The 20,263-nt window shown below is 43.6% G+C and overlaps 2 protein-coding genes across 6 annotated transcripts in view; one reads left to right on the forward strand and one right to left on the reverse strand.

The window, feature by feature from the left end:
- The first annotated feature begins 4,478 nt into the window (after positions 1–4,478).
- The window catches only part of MOB3B (MOB kinase activator 3B), a 214,089-nt gene continuing 198,304 nt past the window's right edge, over positions 4,479–20,263 (forward strand). For 4 of the 5 annotated variants that reach the window (XM_032393696.1, XM_032393695.1, XM_032393694.1 and 1 more), the window contains exon 1: positions 4,479–4,681. The gene's annotated coding sequence lies outside the window, so the exon portion shown is untranslated. Of the gene's footprint in view, positions 4,682–5,039; positions 5,384–20,263 lie in introns of those variants that run through there. The other variant, XM_032393693.1, reaches the window with a different exon arrangement.
- On the reverse strand, positions 8,692–12,141 carry IFNK (interferon kappa). Its single transcript, XM_032393697.1, has one exon. It carries the CDS (start codon positions 10,121–10,123, stop codon positions 9,497–9,499), a length of 627 nt encoding a protein of 208 aa, XP_032249588.1. The 5' UTR covers positions 10,124–12,141; the 3' UTR covers positions 8,692–9,496.

Consider the following 20,263-nt stretch of genomic DNA (forward strand, 5'->3'; position numbering starts at 1 on the left):
CCTATTGCTGCATGATAGTGGCAGGGGAGTGTGAGGGTTCCAGCTATGGGTTTAAGCCACACTGCCAAGTCTAAAACCTGCCTACATGATGTACTAGCTGCATGTCCTTGGGTAAGTTCCCTTATCTTTCTGGTCTGTAATTTCTTCACCTGTATTTCCTGCATAGGGACCTTGTGAGAATTAAATGAGACATTCCATGTAAAGTACTTAGCAAGTACCTGATGTATTGTAGGTGCTTAACAGATGTTAAACATTTGCAATACCTATAATGAGTTCTCTTCATTAATTAAGTCAACACATATTTGAAGGCCATATTAGCGTGTTCAGGTGGTATAACAAAATACCATAGACTGGATGGCTTAAACAACACACATTTATTTCTCATAGTTTTGGGGACTGGGAAGTCCAAGATCATGATGTTGGCCAATGTGGTTCCTGGTGAGAGTCTTGTTGTCTTACAGATGGCCTCCTTCTCACCCATGTCCTCACATGGCAGAGAGACAACAATCGCTCTTTTATTGTTTCTCCTTATAAAGTCACTAATCTCATCATGAGGGCACTACCCTTACCACTTCATCTAACCAAAAGGCCAGAAGCAATAACCCTAACTACCTCTTAAAGGCTCCATCTCCAAATACCATCACATTGAGGGTTAGGGGTTCCACATATGCATTTGGGGACAGAGGGAGGTGGGATATAATTCAGTCCATAGTGAGCATCTATACATTTATTGAGCTAGTCCGAGGATAGAGTAATAGACAAAATAGATAAAAACCCATGTCATGTAGAATTTACATTCTAGTAGAAAGAGTGAGACTGTGGTAGACAGAATAACGGCCCCCCCAAAGGTCCACATGTTTATCTCCATAACCTGTGATCATGTTACATTACATGGCAAGTAGGAATTGGAGTTGCAGACAGAATTAAGGTCACTAATCAGCTGACTTTAACATAGGGAGATAATCCTGGATTATTTGGATGGGCTTGGTGTAATCCCAAGGGATTTATAAGTGGAAGAGGGAAGTGGAAGAGGAAAGCAGAAAGGTCAGAATGAAGAAAATGAGATCTTGACTGCTGTTGCCGGTTTGGGAGATGGAGAAATGGAACCACAGGCTGAAGTATGTGGGCAGCCTCTAGAAATCAGTAAAAACAGGGAAACTGATTCTCTCTCCTCTATAGACTTCAAAGAGGAACACAGCCCTGCTGACACCAATGAGACCTGTGTTGAACGTCTAACCCCCAGAATATAATAAATTTTATTGTTGTATGTCATTAAGTTTGTGGTACTCTGTTACGGCAGCCATAGAAAATTAACATGGGCAGAAAACAGAAAATGAACACAGGAATATTGTGTGTGTGTATATATACACACACAATATATATATATATATATATGTATGTATTGTATATCAGATGGCAATAAATTCTATGAAGAAATATACTATATATATATAGCATATCAGATGACAATATATATATTGTATATCAGATGGCAATAAATTCTGAGAAAATTGGAGCAGGGAATATGGATAGGGAGTGTTAGAAGGGGAAGGTGATAATAATTTTAAGCAGAGTTGAAAGAGGAGCCCAAGGAGGATCTCCAGTTTTACTGGAATCACATTGGCTGCTTTACTGAGAATAGCATATATGGGGGGGCAAGGTGGAAGCAGGGGGGCCAGATAGAAGGTTATTGCAGTAATACTAGCTACAGGTATTTGTGGCTTGGACTGAGGTGGTGGAAAGAGGTCTATCAGCATTTGGATATCTTTCGAAGGTAAAACCAATGAGATTTGCTGATAGATTAGAAGTGGAACAGAAAAGGAGAAAAGTCAAAGATGATCCTGTGATTTGGGGCTTTAAGCCAATGAAAGGTTGGAGAGGCCATTCACCAGGATGGGGAAGACAGCAGTGGAGCAAATTTGAGGGAGAGGATGGGTGTATGTTGGGTGGACCCTTGGTACCCGAATCCTTCCCTTCCCCTAGTCTTTCCCTTCAGATTGCTTTTCGCTACAAGCCAAGAACCATACACCATAAGGAATAATAGCCAGTGGGAAACAGTGTCTTGTTCAATTCATGATGGAGCTCGTTTGCTGTATAACACCTATGCAGAGCTCTGATAAAAGCTGGACTGGAGAATGAGGGGTAGCCCAGGATGCTACAGATGGAATGTTTGTGTCCTCCCCAAATTCATCTGTTGAATCCTATACCCCAGTGTGATGGTTTTGGGAGGTGGAGCTTCTGGGAGGTGATCAGTCATGAGGGCCGATGCCTTACGAACGGGATTAGTGTCTTTATAAAAGAGGCCTGAGAAAGCTCCCTGCCCCCTTCTGCTTTGTGAGGACACAGTGAAAAGCTGCCTATGAGAAAGCAAGCCCTCACCAAACACTGAACCTGCTGGCATCTTGATCTTAGACTTCTCAGCCTCCAGAACTGTGAGAAATACCTTTCTGTTGTGGGGAAGCCCCCAAGCTTTGTTGTAGTAGCCCCACCAGACAAAGACACAGGAGGACCAAGGAGGGCTTGAATCTAAATGCTGGCCCTTCAGAGCACATTGTGAAGGTGAAGCCACCCTCTTCCAGCCCACGAGGTCACAGGCAGAGAAGCTGGGCCAGAGAGTTGGCAAGAGCTGGGACACCATTCGCCACACTGACCCCGCTCCCTGATAGAAATTATCCAGGAAATATTGATGGCTCCCTCCCAATCACAAGATTTACCATTCCCCCCCAGGGAAGAAGCCACTAAGGGGCTGGAAGTGGGATGAAAGTCCTCTCTTCCCACAGGCAAAGCTGAAATGCAAGGAGAGAGGGAGAGACGGTTCCATTAATGTTTATTGATTAGAATTGAATGCCCTCTTCACCTGCACATGCTCTGCTCATCTGTAGCCTGGAGAGTGAGTCCTATCTCCAAGGGCAGAAGTTGGATCTCAATGTTCTGCTTCAGTTTTTGAGCCAAGAAACCTTATTTTTCCTCTCTTGACAGGACAGAAAAGATCCTGCCATGGGAATTGTTAGGCAGACAACAGACTTCCCAATTAGGGACTAGCGAGTTAAAGGAAAGGACCATTAAAGGTAAACTGGGGTAATTCAGAGACACTTCCACCCTGGTTGTTCTGGATGATGACCAGCATTCTGATTGCCATGAGGTCAAAAGGACAAAAGGAGCTTCAAAAGCAGTGACTAGGGTTTGAGGCAGTTTGGAAATGAAATTGCATTACTCAATAATGTAGAGAATCATTGCTAAATGGCTGTATATTTGTATCTGACTATTTTCCCCTCTCATGTTTGAGTTTCATATTCACAATCTCCACTATCTTTGCATTGCCCAACTGACATAGAATTAAATGATTTCATTTAATCCAGTGTTAAGATCATTAGACCATGACTATTTGGCTATTTATTAAATATTTCTTACAATATCAGAAATGACTTGATATTGCAGAAGATGTGTGTGGTTTTAGAGGTTCTCATTTAGTAGTGGTGGAAACCACTTTTGGGCGGAGGATGTTAACCCCTCACGTGTCTTAATTTCTACTTAATATATTTCCATACTTCCCGGTGTCTGGGTGGCTCAGTGGGTTGAGCGTCTGCCTCCGGATCAAGCAGTTCGTTGGGCTCCCTGCTCAGCAGGGAGTCCGCTTCTCCCTCTGCCCTTCCCACCCATCCACCCCCGCCCCTGCTTGTACACACGCGCCTTCTCAAATAAATAAATAAATAAATAAAATCTTTGGGAAAAAATATATATCCATACCTCTTTAAAGTGTGTAGTCAGAATTGTAAAATGCAATCCTTAGTCATTTGGTACTCTTCAATCGATATGTATTAAGGTGCTATAGAGGAATAAAAGGATGTAGAAGACATTATTTTCCTTAGGAAGCTTACATCTAGTGACTCCTACTATTAAGAATACTTTCTATGTTTAGTTTACCCTTAAAACCATCCAGCAAGGTAGATAATGCTCTCCCAATTTACAGAGGAAAATACTGGTTTAGAGGTCATAGACCAAAATCACACAGTAGAAAGTCGCAGGGTGTGCCTGGGCTTCCAAGGCTATGCTCATTTCACTACTCCCAGGTTGTTCTAGTAAATCCGCCAGAATCTCAGTATTTTCCAATGATTAATGCTCCCTTCTGTCAGTATTTTCCAATATAGTCTTTTTCAACAAGTCAGAAAATCTTGGAGAAGGTGATTTCCCCCTTTCTAGGTGCCTTGGCTGTGTGTGGACCCAGAACGCGTCCTTTCGGATGCGTTATCTTCTTCTCCGCCCTCATGAGAGGGTCCCGGTCTTTTCCGCAGGGCGCGGAGCCCGCGTAGACCGCCCATTCCCCACCTCTGCAGGAGGCAAGAGGAGTCTCCAGGCGACCTGACTTCTCTTCCCCACGGAGCTGCCATTTCGCGGGCGGCCGCCAGGGGTCCCCTCTCGGCGCCCCGCGAGATAGCCGCGCGCTGGGCGCGTGTGGGGGCTACTTCGGAGCGGCGGCTGCTGGAGCTCGAGCCCCGCTCTCGCTCGCCCGCGCGCTCCTGGAGACCGCGCGTGCTGGCCCCTCGCCGCTCGCCCCGAGCCCGCCGCGTGGATCCGCAAGCGTCGCGCGTCCGGCCCCCGGCTCACCCTCTTCCTCTGGCGCCGGCTGCGGCTGACCGGCGCAGGAGCCGACAGGGCCGCGGGCTGAAGGTAAAAGCCCACGGTGAGTGAGAGACCGCGCGGGGCGAGGCGAAGTGGCGCCGCCCGGCAGCTGCTCGCCCCCAGTGGCGCCCGGGCGGGCCGGGGTGCGGGGCGCACCTGGGGGCGGGCGCAGCGGGGGGTGGGATGGGGTGGGGGGCGGGCGGTGGCTCCGGGGCTGGGATCCGCGTCAGACCCCTGCCCGCGCCTCGGCTCAGGCCGGCTCCTCGCGCGCCCTTCTCGGGCGGGAACGAGAGTCCAGTCCCCAGCCCGGGCTCCGGGGCCTTGACCGTGAAAGCTCTATCAGTAAAATGCATCTCCCCGCGGGGCACAAGTGCGCCCCGGAGCCGTCCCGAATCGCGGGTGACTGCCGCGTGCGGGTCGGGCTGCGGGTGGCGGGAAGACAAACTTTTGCGAAAGTGCGCCTGGGCAGAAGCACGGCGCTCAGGGCGTGTGCGGAGGCTCGACGCGGTCTCCGCTGGGGAAGCCCGCTCCGCCGGCCCGCTCGCCCCGGGCACCGTCGGAGCTTCGGGGAGGGAGCGCGTGGGTGAAGGACGGACAAAACCCTGCTGACCCCTTGGGCCAACAACTGTCAAACATCTGGAAGCCAGCCCCTCCCTCCCCCTGCGCCGAGGAAGGTGAAAATCCCTCAACTTCCCTTTGATTGTCCTCCCGGCCTTGGGACGCCTCTCGGAATGGAAAAGGGCCGACCTCTGGTGCCTGGCAAGTGAGTACCGGGGACCCCCAAGCCCCTCAGGCTCCCCCTTCACCCACCTTCCTGACCGCCTCCCAGATGTCCTCCCCGCAGGGACCACGCCACAGAGCCCGTGGAGATTGTGACGAATGGCCTTTTGTTTCTCCGCGTCTCCCCTATTGTTTGCCTTTGCAACATCTGGCGGGGCTCGCGGAGAGAAGGACGCCCCCGGGGTCCTCCCCGCACTCCCCCCGCCCCCCGCCGGCCACACGGCCGGCTCCCGCCCGGGATCCCCACGGGGGAAGGCGAGGAGCCCGACCCCGGCGCGGCCGCCGCACCCAGGCCCTGCGGTTAGAGGGCGGAGGGAAAGTTGCTGCTTCCCCGCCTCCTCGGCTGCCTGGGGCCCGGGGCGCGTTTCTCAGATCTGATCCCAGACGCGCCGCGAAGGGCGCAGCCGGAGAGAAGTGCTGCTCTCCCGAGAGTGAAAGCGACCTTCCGCCCTCCGCCAGGGTGTTTTGGGTGGCTCCAGTGGATTTAAATCTCCGCCCGAAGGCCTGTGGCTGGGCCGCTTCCAGGGCCGCGGGACGGGATCAGGGCACTTTTGGTAGGCAGAAAGCCGAGGTTCTGGGCTCTGCGAGTTTCCAAGGGCTGGAGAACAGGCGAGAGTGGAGAAGGAAGTAACCCAAGAAGCCTCAAGACTTTGCCTAGAAGTAGTGGTTAGGTGGCTCCCTCCAGATTGAACGTGCAATTTTGACTTGGGGTAGGGCTCCAAGTTTAAATCCCGGATCCCCTGTCAGCATTTAGAAAAAGCAAATCGGAGGATACCGCATAGACGCCGTGGGGGCAGAGTTCCCGCCAACAAGTCCTTGTGAACCAGTGGCTTGGGACTGCCTCCGAGTTCCCCCTGGGGGTGCGCCTGTTAGATTACAGGTGACCCTGTTTCTGTGCCTTCCCTCACAAGTTAGATGCTTACACATCGTGCTTCTTCTTAGTGAGTGTGGATTTAAAAAAAAGAAGAAGAAGAAGAAGAAGGGCAAAAGCAAAGTAGCTACTCTGAGAAGGCAGGGTTCCCGTCCGGTGCCCCGACAGTCGTTTTGCCTGTGAGGGGAGGCCAAGCCTGTGCACCTGTTAGAATCTCTACATGCTCAGCTTTACTATAGTGATGTTACCAGCTTTTTCTGATGGAGGCCCAATCGTCCCTATTCCAAGGAAGCACAGTTAAACACTCTTTACCGTCTACCTTTGATCCCTTCCCCAAGCCTGGGGAGGGAGGAAGCAAGCTTCCATCGGAATGCTTGTGACCTAGGTGCCCACTCAAGCATTTTAAGTGGGAGCTCTGCACAGTTCTGCACAGTTCTAGGGGTTTTCCCTTTACCTGACTTAACAGAAATTTGACTTCCATTCAATAAATAGAAAAACAAAGACTACTAAGGAAGGTGGACACAGAGCACTTTGGCAATTTCTGGATTATTACCAGTGGCACCAACAAAAGAAAAAAAAGCAAAATCTTTGAAGCACTGGAAGGCACTTTACAAACGTCTCATTATGAAAATGATGGCTAAGGAAGGATTCCTTTGAAATTTAGCAGCAGGAGAGAAGCAACAAGGCAGACCTGGGTTGCTCAAGAAGTGCCCAAAGGCATCATTAACCAAGTGAAAGGGCAGTGTTTGTCCCAGTCTACCCCCAGTACGGAAAACAGGGTAATTGTAGTGGAAGATGAGCTTGTACAGTTTCTTTAATTTTAGAATTAACCTCCCTTCCCCGGAATCATCGTAGAAAAAATAGAAAATACAGAGAGGTAAAAATGAAGGCAAAAGGAAGGGGGTGTATTATAAATAAGCCTCCAGTGAACGCTCTTATCCAATGATTTCCTTGGATAAATTTCTGGAGCTTAGTATATAGCTAGGTTGAAGGAGTTAATGCATTTTTTAGGATATTTAAGACTGCCATATCGTCCTCTAGGGAAGTTATGCCACTTTACCTGCTGTCTAACAATATACAAGAGGATTTTTTCTTCCTGTATCCCGCACCCCACTCACATTCTATATTATAATCACTCTTTTTCATTTCTGCCAGATGGATAGGGGGTACGCTCTTGTCTTCTTTTGTATTTCTTTAACCACAAATGAGATTAAACATTTTTCCTGTTGTCTTTTAGTATTTCTTCCTTTATGATGATGCCAGTTTATGTCCTTAACCTATTTTTTTTCAGTGGGAATGTTCTCCTTTTTCTGACTAGAGGTGCTGTTAATAAAAGCATGCTGTTCTGACTTCTGACCCTGCCCTTGTAATCGGACAATCTTTATTGACTCGAAGTGCCAATTCTCTTCCCTCTAGCATAGCAAACATTTGGCAAGACTGCAGCCATAAATTACTGAAAGAACTGACATGATCTCGGTAGAGTTATTAGGGAGACTATGCAAAAGCATTATTAGAGAAATTCTTGGAAAATACCAAGTGTATACTTTCTGCTTAGTAGCTTGCATGCCCCAACATCTTTACAGTTTATGGTGCCTTTTTTTTTTTTTTTTCATTTAGAACAACTCTTGATGAGCTGTTTTTACTAAATGGATTTTACTAACTCATTTTATTTGCATTCCTTCCACTGATAACCAGGATACCATAATCCACAACTTTTAACTTTTGCTGGAAATTTGCCTCAGTTTTATAAGACTCTCTGGCTTTACCATTTGAGTCCTGTGCTGAATGAACTTTGAATCTAAACAGTTCAGGAGCTTGCTTTTGAAACAGTATAGCAGGAGAGGTTTCCCAAGGGTGGAACCAGGTACTTTTGTGCATTTGCATTTGTGTAGCCACAAATCTCTATGTTAATTCTTGCTTGAAGGTACAGGATTCTGAAATGGAGAGAAGGAGAGAGAGGAAGAAAAAAAATTAATTTCAGCTGGATGATGGATTAATACAGATGAAGGATCACACAAGAAAATTTAAGTAAATAATCTAGGTAATCTGGATACAAATAATTTCTAAAAAGATAAACTATATTAAAGTGTCATGTATTATTATAACTAGTTTACTTAACAGATAGAGAGTGGTCTTCTATTTGGGAAAATCCAATATGAAAATCAATGTGAAATATGACTGCAGGTACTTCATCTCAGGCATTTAAAAAATACGGAAAAGGGGCTCAGATGGTTAAGTGTCTGCCTTCGGCTCAGGTGGTGATCCCAGGGTCCTGGGATCAAGCCCTGCTTCAGGCTCCTGGCTCAGCGGGAAGCCTGCTTCTCCCTCTCCCTCTGCTTCTCCCCCGCTCATGATCTCGCTCTCTCTCTGTATCTCTGTGTCTCAAATGAATAAATAAAATCTTTGAAAAGGAAAAAAAAATAATAAAAAATACAGAAAAACAACGAAAGGCAGATATATTTTTCTGCAGCGTTTTCCATGCTGTTGGATGTAGAAATCAAATAGTATGCAGTACGAATGAACTGTGTTTTCTACCTTAGAATCATTGTCTCTCAAAGGTTTGAGTGAGAACTTAATGGCCATCTAATTCAACCATCTGATATCATTGAGTATCTTCATTCTCTTAAAAAAATAAAATTCCATCCTACAAACTATATCATTTCAAACAAACCAAACTGAGAAGCAAATAGGACAAAAATTTCACTTTTTTTTTTTTTTTTTTTTTTTGAGTGGGGAGAGAAAGGGAGGGTTTTAACTCTATGAAAGCTTGTATAAGCTCCTTTAACATGCTCAACTTTTATAGAGTAAACAGCCTTGGCAGCGTGACAGTTAAATCACCGAGGTGTTTCATTTTGCAACATTCTCTCATTCATATCCTCTACCATTGGCTTGGTGAAGTTCAAAGGTGGTAGAGCAAAACAAGTACAAAATAGCAAAAGGGAAGAGGAAGAAAAGAGTCGAACATGGAGAGGATCTTACTCCTTTAAAACTATCTTCAGAACTTTCTAACAAGACTCTTGGTACCCAGAGGACAATTGGCATCACCTCTTAGAAATGTGGATGTAGCTGATGTCTCAAGGCCAACTTTAGAGACAGTAAACATTACCTAAATCACTGCCACTCCAACAGTGGGCAGGCTTATAGGATAGCCCAATAATTCTTAAAAAGAAGAGAAAGAGAAGGAGATGTTGGAGAGAAAAGGAATTTTAATTCTAAAAATATACCTTATTTCTTCCTGAGTAGTACTGCAAATTTCTGAAAGTAGTAGAAACATCTTCTGATTTCCACTCGGATGATTTCCCAGGCACAGTGACTGTATTTCTTTTCTTTCAGGAAGTTGTCTATCCTATTGAAATATCTCCTCAGTTCTAGGTTGCTCAGCTGGGAGACCATAGCTCCTGACCAGTTCATTCTGTGCTCTTCCATCTCTTTGGAGTCTTCCTTTTCTTTCTCCTCTTCCTCCAAGCATTGTTCCAAGTACTGCAGCTGCTGATAGAGTCCAATTTGGATTTGTTTCAGATAGTCCTTTTCCCAAGTGGATTTGAAGGTGTGCTGACTGAAGATGTTGAAGGCCTGTATGGACATTTCATAGAAGGCCTCCTTGATGTACCTTTTCACAGGCTGGGTGTGTGATAGGATCTCTTGGGGCAACTCAAAAGCTGTGGTTTCTTGTAGGCACTCTACGGGAAATGAACTGCTCGTACTGCTCAGAAGTCTCAGATTTTGCCAGGTGACTTTCTTCAGGTGAAAATGCAGCAAGTCACAGTCCAGAGAGAGGATGCCAGTGATGAGCAGACCCACAAGGCATGCAGGCCACAAACACGTCCGAAACATGTCAGGCTTAGTGCTCATTTTTTTTTCCCAAGCTAAAAAATCCACCAGGCTCAAGGTTGACAGTGATGTTTTAGGTCTTAAGTACTCCTTCGTGTGCCTTTATACACCTGAATAATCTTCAGTGGGGAGGAGTTTTCTCATTCCTCATTTTATGTTTCTCAGGGTTTCAGCCCCTTTCCTTTGCCTCTGAGGTTTGTTTTGACTTTGGGTGACTACGCTGACTTTGGAAATGCTAATCTTTTTCTTTAAAGTGAGCAAAGCATTACCATTGCATTACCTTAGTTGTCTGGATGACCCATCCCAGTACTATAGGATTGTCATAACAAGATTGATAACAGTATTTCAGAAAGAACTGAAAGTTCTGACTCTATACCACTTATTCAACATTATTACGTAAGAGAGCCATCCATTAAAGAAATTATCATCATTATTTTTTTTTTTTAATTTTTTTTGATATCTGGCCATGTAGCCAAACATCTTCTCTCATTGAGTTAATCATAGACATTGGCCACATGACTTTAATTATTTGACTGCAAGACCACCAGAATATAACATAGCTTAGTTTTCTCTGATCTTGTTAAATTAAGCTTCTCTATTTGGATATTTTCTCTTTATTTTACTTTTCTGGGTTTCAAAGAAGATGAAAAACAGAGTTGGTCAATTGAACATGGCACTTACTATAAGCTGGCTTGGTTTTCTGTTGTCATTAGAAAATGTTGATACTCTCCAACTATCCTTTCCTTTAGTTAAACCTAAATTAGCGCTTCCCATGGCTGCCTAACATTACACATGCCTCTGATACCTATCATAGAAGTACTTACTACCTATATTACTCTATGTGTGTGCTCTCTAAATTCTGATTTTGCAGATTTTATGAGGTGACTAACCTGGAAAAATACTTTGGAAAATGAGCCCTTTAATATTTTATAATTATAACATTATAAATTGACAAAACCTTCCTAGAGAGCAAAATGATAATATGTATCAAAAGTCTTAAAAATGTACATGGTCTTTGACTCAACAGTTCTTCCTCTAGGAATTTATCCCCAAGAAATAATGATGGACATCTTTAAAGACTTAGCTGTCAGGAAGTTTATCACAGAAAAAAAATGGAAAACAACTTAAATGTTCAGTAGTAGATAGGTGGTTAACTAATTCATCAATAGAAAATTTCTTTGTAAGCATTAAATATTATGTTGTGGGAATATATTTGGTCACTTGGATAAATTCACTTTGTAGTTTAAAACCAAGCTGACATGGATAGCATATAGAGTCTGATAGCATATTTGTGAAATACCTACATGTGCATATATGTGCAGAAAAAAATCTAGAAGTGCACATGCTACAAATATTTTCTCTGACTAGAAAAACATGCGTTTGCAATGTGACCAATATGTACTGCTTTATTTGCTTAAACATTTCCATTTTAGGATACTTTCAAAGGAAATGTGAATTTACCCCAAGACTCAGTTCTCATTCCATAGAATAACATAAAGTATGTGGGAGTTCAGTGTACCATTTTTGTAACTTTTCAATAAAAATATATATGTTTATATATATATACATATATTATTAAACATACACACAGAGTCTATAAAGTGCAAAGCATCTCTGAAAGCCATACCTGCTTATATAGCTCATATAACTTCTTCCATCTAAAACTTGTTACCTTGTCCTAGGCAGAACTGCTTGTCCCTCTTGGGGGCTTTTAAATGCTTTGTCCCCCTTCATTATGGCTTTTTAAAGTGCATAATTGTTTAAGTGTTGATTTCCCAACTTTATATACTTCTCCCTCCCCTACCCACTTAGAATGATTAGACTACTTTGCGCTTATTTGAGACAGTTCAACCTTACTAACCAAACTCCTAGTTTGTTCAATTGAATTACTGTGCTACAAGGTTCTGCTCGTAGGTGAGGGAGGTGGCGGCAGATTTGGCTGTTGTCAACCATCTTGAAGGTCCCTCTATTTTCTGCCATGTACAGTTTTGTCATTTTATCCTGCTCAGCCCAAATTTCCTCCCTTTATAGTCGTTCCATATCACATCCTCATTTATTCAAAACTGTATTTTTATTTTTTATTTTTATTTATTTTAAAGATTTTTATTTTTTATTTGTCAGAGAGAGAGAGAGGGAGAGCACAAGCGGGGGGGGGGGGGTTGCTGCAGGCAGAGGGAGAAGCAGGGAGAGAGAGAAGCAGGCTCCCCTTTGAGCAAAGAGCCCTATAAGGACTCTATTCCAGGACCCTGGGATTAAGACCTGAGCCGAAGGCAGATGCTTAACCAACTGAGCCACCCAGGCATCCCTCAAAACTGTATTTTTAGCTAGTACCACATGCCAATCACTGGGCAGGTCTTGAGGATGGAGGAATAAGGTATAGTCCATGATCTCAAGGAGTCCATTATTGAAGAAGCAGGCACATTCTGAGTGTGTTAGGTAGCAGGAGTAATTCATAGGTCTTCCCTACAGCATGGACCTCATCCCCATGTGCTGTAAATGTTAATTGATGCTAATGGTGACAAGATTCATGACAAAGAAGGAAAGATGACTGACAAGCATATCTTCCACTGTTAGCTTTTTAAAAATTCTCTTTTTTTTTTTTTTTTAAGATTTTGTTTATTTATTTGACAGAGAGACACAGCGAGAGAGGGAACACAAGCAGGGGGAGTGGGAGAGAAGAAGCAGGCTTCTCTCCGAGCAGGGAGCCTGATGCGGGGCTCAATCCCAAGACCCCGGGATCATGACCTGAGCCGAAGGCAGACGCTTAACGACTGAGCCACCCAGGCGCCCCAGCTTTTTAAAAATTCTTATCTTTGCCTGATTTTGCAAATAAAAATACAGAACACCCATGCAGTATTTGGGAAGTACCTGTACTAAAAAATCACCCATCATGTACCCCAAATCCAAATTTAACTGGGTGTCCCATTATTTTACCTGGTAACCCTATCCACCATACAAACTCCCATTGACCTCTTAGAGTAGAACTCAGGAAGCCCTTTACAGGAAACTATTCCTCTGCCAGCTGCTCACCTCATGCAGAGGTGCATTCAGTTGCCTAACTTTGTGCTGGCTTTACTTGTGTGCATTTCCCTAAAAACTGTGCGCACCACACTCCCAAGGGGCACCGGTCATACTAAAAATATTACATGGGTGCATGCACATGTGTACACACACATACATACAAATTGCTCTGATCTGAAGCATTATTGGATGATCAGTCATAGGTCTTGCCTCTGTTCTGCAAAAGCCATGCCATGTGAGTGTATCTCAAAATATCAAAAAAATTGAAAACAGTGACAGTGTAAGGAAATGTTTTTATCACAAAATTTGTCTGTTACAACTGCTCCATCTGTCATTATTGTGTTGCCATAGCTAATGTTATTTCCATGATATCTGCTCTTATTTCTCTAGCATGTCTTGAGATCATTTATATGTGGTCAGGGGCTGCCCTGTTGTTGATAGAACTGTGTAAAGTCCATATGGATTACAAGGTGAACAGTAATAGGCAAGACACAATGTGTTTGACAAAATGGAGATGAGACATTTCAGTCTAGACAGGATTGCTGTGATTCAGCTCCGGAGCATTTAGTATTCTCTGGTAGGATTTATTGCTCTCCATGAAAAGGCAAGTTTCAAACCAAGGTGAGCCTAACATGTTGATCATCTCTCACTCACTCCACTCTTGCTGTTTCTTCCCAGACATGTCCTCTTGTCTGGGATAAATATTTATTTATTTATTTAAAAGATTTATTTATTTATTTATTTATTTGAGAGAGTGAGAGAGAGAATGAGCAAACAGAGGGAGGGGGAGAGAAAGAACACTCAAACAAAATTCCTCCTGAGCACGGAGCCTGATGCGGGGCTCAATGTGGGGCTCAAGATGGGCCTCGACATGGGGCTTGACATGGGGCTTGACCCCAGGACCTTGAGAACATGACCTGAGCCAAAATCCAAAATCAGGTAATTAACTGACTGAGCCACCCGGGCGCTCCTATCTTGGATAAATATTTTAAAAAGTAGTTGCCATTGCAGAGAGGACAGGGTCTTATTTTAATTACTGTCAGCTTGCATGCAGTCATAGGTTTCCTGACATTTATGAATAACAAAGAAAGGCATTATTATGGGAAAATTTAAGTGGACTTTTCTTAGACTGACAGAAGACTCACATGCCCCAATTTTTAGGATTTCTTTAGGGTCCAAGCAATGCTTGGGTTTGGGGGTAGTGTCCAGGAATAATCTACTGGAGCCAGGGGGTGTGGGAAAGGATCTCTTCTTGCCAAGACCCCTGCCCCTTGGTAGCCTGTGAAGTACAGAATCTAAATAATAGAATGTGGGGTTGGAAGGACAGTTAGAGATAGACCATTGGGGTCAGAGGGGTGAATTAGCAAAGGAGGAAACCCTGAGTTAAGTCTGCCACCCCTAGTATTTCTCAAGGTTATTTAGAATTCTGTAGATAATGACTGGTTTCCCAGATTCCTGGGTCACTTCAGGCCTGGAGAAGTGGCTTGGAATGAGTTTTCTGAGAGATTTCCCCTATGTCTGAAATTAATGTGTTTATGTATTCATTTACTTATATCTCCAGTGCTTAACACATAGTATATGTTCAATAAATATTTATTGAACAAATAGGTGTATGTTTCACTATTTTACCTTATGACTTTATCTTAATTTAAATTGAATTTCAGATCAGTTCAGCAACCTCTTGGTAGAACTATAGCTTTGAGGGGCGCCTGGGTGGCTCAGTCGTTAAGCGTCTGCCTTCGGCTCAGGTCATGATCCTAGGGTCCTGGGATCGAGCCCCGCATCGGGCTCCCTGCTCGGCGGGAAGCCTGCTTCTCCCTCTCCCACTCCCCCTGCTTGTGTTCCCTCTCTCGCTGTGTCTCTCTCTGTCAAATAAATAAAATCTTTAAAAAAAAAAAAAAAAAAAAAAGAACTATAGCTTTGAGCAAGTCCCTTAAACTTTCTATACTTCATCTGTAAATAGGGATAATGAGAACCCCATTAGGTGGTTGTGGAGATATAAATTGCTGAGAATGGTGCCTGGTACATAGTAAGTGATCAGTAAATGATACACACCGTCATCATTGTTGTCGTCATTATCATCATCCATTGCCTACAGTGTTAGACACAGTGACAGATTCTAAGAATACAGGGGCAGGAAAGCCAGATGTAGTCCCTGTCCTTGCAGAGGTTCCTGGAGGCAGTGAGTCCTGAGCTGAATCTTGAAAGGCAAGAACTGATGGAAGTTTGAATTAGGACAATGATAGTAGGTATGGAAGGGAATTATCTAGGAGGTAAGATTGGCAGGTCTTGATAAGTGATTTGGAGTGGGAGGCTGAGGAAGTGGAACTGGACCAGGAAAAAGCCCAGTTTTCTAACTAGGTATGTGGTTGTGCCACCAACATAGAGGTAGCATATGAGAGGAGCAGGCTTCGGGGAGCAACTGGTGGGTTTTGTTATAGGTGAGTTGTTTGGAGATGTCTATGGGTTAGCCAAGTGGAGATGTTCATCCAGCAGTTGGATGTGTAGGACTAAATGAGGACAGGAGACCGATCTAGGTGGGAGAGAGAGATTTGAAATTATTAGCAGAAACTATAGGTGATCATTTAAGACCATAAGAATCAGTTGGTTTGTCTAAGGAGAACATGTAAGGTAGGAAGAGACGTGTGAGCGAGTACCTAAGCATCGCCTGTGTTTAAAGAGGGGGTAGTGGAAGAGGAAACTGACAAGGATGGTGACAGAGGTGTGAAGAGAATGAAGATGGAGTATTTTGACTGTCTCTGCCTCTTTGTCCAGATGACTCCGCATAATCCTTCTCAACACAGCACTCATAGGCAGCCATTCCCAATTACACTGTATTTGCCGTCATTGATCTAGACCTAATCCCATGTTATAGATGAGCTATTTGAAGGTCAGAGAGGGGAATTAATTCATTTAAGCCAGGTAAGTATCTGTGAGACCTTGGCAGATGTCAGCTAGATTGAAACCTGGTTTGATTACCTCACTTCTACTACTTGGGGCTATAGAAGTTGGGGAATGTATTGGTTTCCTATGACTGCCATAATAAATTTCCACAAACAGCCTGGCATAAAATAAGAAATTTATTCTCTCACAGTTCTGGAGTCTGGAAGTCCAAAATCAAAGTGTCATCATGGCATTTTCCCTCTAAACCTTCTAGGAAAGAATCTTCTTTTGCCTCTTCTAGCTTCTAGTGATTGCTGATAATTCTTGGTGGTCCTTGGCTTGTTAGGTACATCACTCCAGTCTCGCCTGCATAGTCACATGACATCCTCCATGTGTCTGTGTCCCTGTGTCTTCCAGACATTGCCTTTATGTATTTTTTGGTAGCAGTCTGCGTAGTTGTTATTAATAATAGAAGACACTATTTATTTTGCGGTTACTAAGTATCGCCTGTTCATATAAATTATCATTATTTCTCATACCCACAGTACAATGCAGATGTTATTATCCTTAATTAATTAATTTATTTATTTTTAAGATTTATTTACTTGTCAGAGAGAGAGAGGGAGAGAGTGAGCACAAGCAGGGGGAGTGGCAGAGGGAGAAGCAGGCTTTCTGCTGAGCAAGGAGCCTGATTCAGGACTCGATCCCAGGACCCTGGGATCACGACCCGAGCCGAAGGCAGACGCTTAACGACTGAGCCACTCAGGCGTCCATATTACCCTTAATTTAACGAGGAGGAAATGGAAGCTTGGAACTATTAAGGGATCTGCCCGAGATCACATAGGTAGAAACCTACAGAATCAGGATTCAAGCCCAGGTCTGAGGCCATATTGTGTTTTTACAGGATCTAGGGTTGTAACAGGTTTGGCATAAAATCCACTGTGTGTATCTATGCATTAATAGCCTTATTTCATTCCCAAAAGGATTTGAAGCAGCTTGTAAAATATATACAATACAAGAGAATACAGAGTATTTAAAGAAATCAGAGTTGAGGGAAAACGTGTAAGAAAACAAGATGAAGTCAGTGGTACAGTTGGAACATAAGAATGCATGTCATAATGTCCAGTGTCATTATTGAAGAGGGTTGCAAATCCGTCCCTGGGCTTTCTAGAAGCAAAGAGGAAATGTGATCTGTTAAAGTAATCACAGTGTCCAAAAGATAAAACAAACCATCAGCAAAGCTAAATCCTTAGTAGAAACAAAGCTTTTCTTGGTACTGAGTCCTGGGAGGCATTTCTCCTGTGGGCCTTCAAGAGGAGAGCACTATGGAATTTCCTGGGTAAAGACCCCAGCAACTGCCTTACAGGAGTGACTACCACCACATGCCTTGCAGGGGTGATTCTTATAACCTCCCTCTGCGTAGGCAGATGTCACATTGCTCATGTGCAGTTCCCTGGCAGGCATTCTGCGGGGGCTTATTGAGTTTTCTCATGTTGAGTTACAGAATGGAGTTCTTTAGTTCAGCTGGATTGGGATAGCAATTCTTCACCATGACTCAAAGTGGGGAAAAGTGTGGTCACTTGAGAAGGTTGGCATTCTCAGGGACATTCAGTGTGGAGAGACTGCCCTGACATTTCCAGAGCCCCTGCCCAGATCCAATTCTACATTTCCTATTATATGTACAGAGGAACGTCTGGGAAATGTATTTGTAGGCACAACTCTCCTCCAGTTAGTCGGAACTGGGAAAACAAGCTATTCTGTCCGATTGACCCAGTGCCATAAACCAAAGTGAAGTGTGCACTGGATTTCCATATAGTTGTCGGTTTGATTTGCTCCATTCCTCTAAGGGTGATAGTCCTAGATATGGGAATTCAGGAAGTGGCTTGTAGTTTTACTCTGCACTGAGGTGACTTCTGTTTCTCCTGAAAGAGCTTCTTCAGAAGTTGGATAGCTAAAATTCAAAGCCAGGACAGCCTTGTGTGAGACCATGGATAATGAAATATTAGGACATATCCGTTTGGGTTGATCAGTTTTGCAAACTTGGGTATTTTTCACTTAATAGTAAGACTCACTGTGTAGAAAGGGCCGAATGGATGGCCCCAGAACTAAAACTTCTTTATGTTCCCAGGGGAGACACAGTTAAGAGAGCAGAAATTGGGATTGCTTTATAACCATGCCTGCCAGGACAGGACAGTAACACTTATTGACAAATGTGATAATACAGTTTCTCAAGAATGGTCCATGGGACAAAGAATGTTGAAATTATCTGTTGCCTATATTTTCCATCCATTCATCCACCCATCTCTGAGGATATGATGCCTGAAACAAGGTAATAAAAAAGAAAAAAGAAAAGTTCATGTCCTCATAGAGTGTCTAGATTTCCAGACAATAGAGAATAAAATTATAGGGTATTAAAAGTGCTATGAAGGAAATAGGACAAGAGGGTAAGTGGGGGAGGTGATAACTAAGCTGAGACTTGAAGGATGAAGAAAAATCAGCCATGTAAAGAGCTGGAGGGAGAGCATTTCAGGCAAAGAGAACTGGAAGTTCAAAAGCCTTGATGGAAAAGAATAGGAGATATTCAAGGAACTCAAAGGAGATTAGTTGGGTTGGAGTGAAGGGAATGGGGAGATTGGTACTAGGATAGGTTGAGATGGGGTGGGCAAGAGTTCCAATTCTATCCTAAGACCAGTGAAGACACATGAAAGAATTTTAAGCCAGAGAGTGGTGTGATATGACTTGTGCTTTAGAGAGATTGCTTTGGGCACCCCTTGGGGGGAACCATTTGGAAAAGGGGCAAGAGTGGAAGCAAGGAACCCAGGTTGAGAGTAGATATTTTGGTACGCCAGGTAAGAGCTGTGGTGGCGTAGATAAAAGTAGGAGCAGTGGAGTTGGAGAGAAGACTGATTGGAGAGATGTTTTTAGTAAGTTATTTGGGATGCATTTGGGCCCAGGTCAACAGCTGTGATCACCAAAGGCAGTTTTCCAGAAGTGCCATTGATTATCCATCTACTTATAAGGTCTTTACTGCATTAACCGGACAGTTTTTTGAGAACCAGTAAATAATCTTATTCTGCATTACATCTTTAACTTGATGGTCTTAAACTTGGTTAGGTCCCTTATACTTTGGACAACAAAATAAATAATTTACTTAATTGGACTTTGGTTGTGGTTGAGGCTTAAATTTCTCAGGTTTCGCTTGAGACTTAAATTTCTGAGAGTGTCTCCTGGTACATTTCCTATGTGTACACAGGACAAATACATATTCCTATACATTTAACATTTAAATAAAATAATGTGTTTTTATGATCAGTTTTCTTAAAGTCATTTTTTATTTTTATTATTGAAGGTAATCTATTATTTAGGTGAAAATAAATGTCTTGAGTATATCATGTTCTAGATGAATGATATCTAAGAATCATTTCAGAGGTGAAAGGAGATGATCATTTCTAAATGCTGAATCTGTACCACGTGACTTTGTAACTGGTCATTATTCAAAAGATATTTGTTGAGTTCCTGCTGTGTGTCAGACACTTTCCAGAAGCTGGAGCTGACTCGGACTCACAGATTCTTTCAGCCTTGGCCTCACCAGTAAATCCAAGGGGACTTGGCCGAACAGCCATGGTGGCTGCTCAAACAAGCACCAGGGGATAAACCATTCAGTGTCATCCCCTGTCCTGAATGCCATTGTGTAGCTGCTTCCTGAAACAATGAAGCAATCAACCGAGACCTGGAAACTCTTCATCAAAAAACAGTTTGTTTGTTTTGTTTATTTTGCGAGTCTTGGTTTCTGTAAGCTGACTTACTCTAAACCAGTTTATATTTATAGATTCTGTGTTACGAGTGGCATGCTAAGGAATGCAAAGTAGATTAAGAGATGCCCAGTGAGGAGAAATTAAGCTCTGTGAAGAATATGACAAGTAACAAGACTGGGATGATGAATAAATGCTCTGTGAATTCGCAGATATACAGAGGACCCCTCTGGCTGGCAAGACAACAGGGAGGAGGCAGTGAAGGATAAATAGAAGATACTCGTAGCTTTGGATCCCAGTTCTACCTCTTACTAGCTGTGTGACCGTGGGGGGATGTCTTACCTCGTGGAAGCCTCGGTTTCTTTATCGGCGAAAGAGGAACCTTAACACCTCCTCATAGACATGATGATAAAAATGTAAAGCGCTTAGCCCACTTTAGTGTCTGAAATATGGAAAACCCTCAGTAAATAGTATCAGTAAATACAGTAAAAACTCAGTAAATGGT

This window comes from Phoca vitulina, unplaced genomic scaffold (genome assembly GCF_004348235.1).
Source record: "Phoca vitulina isolate PV1807 unplaced genomic scaffold, GSC_HSeal_1.0 scaffold75, whole genome shotgun sequence".
Lineage (NCBI taxonomy): Eukaryota > Metazoa > Chordata > Mammalia > Carnivora > Phocidae > Phoca > Phoca vitulina.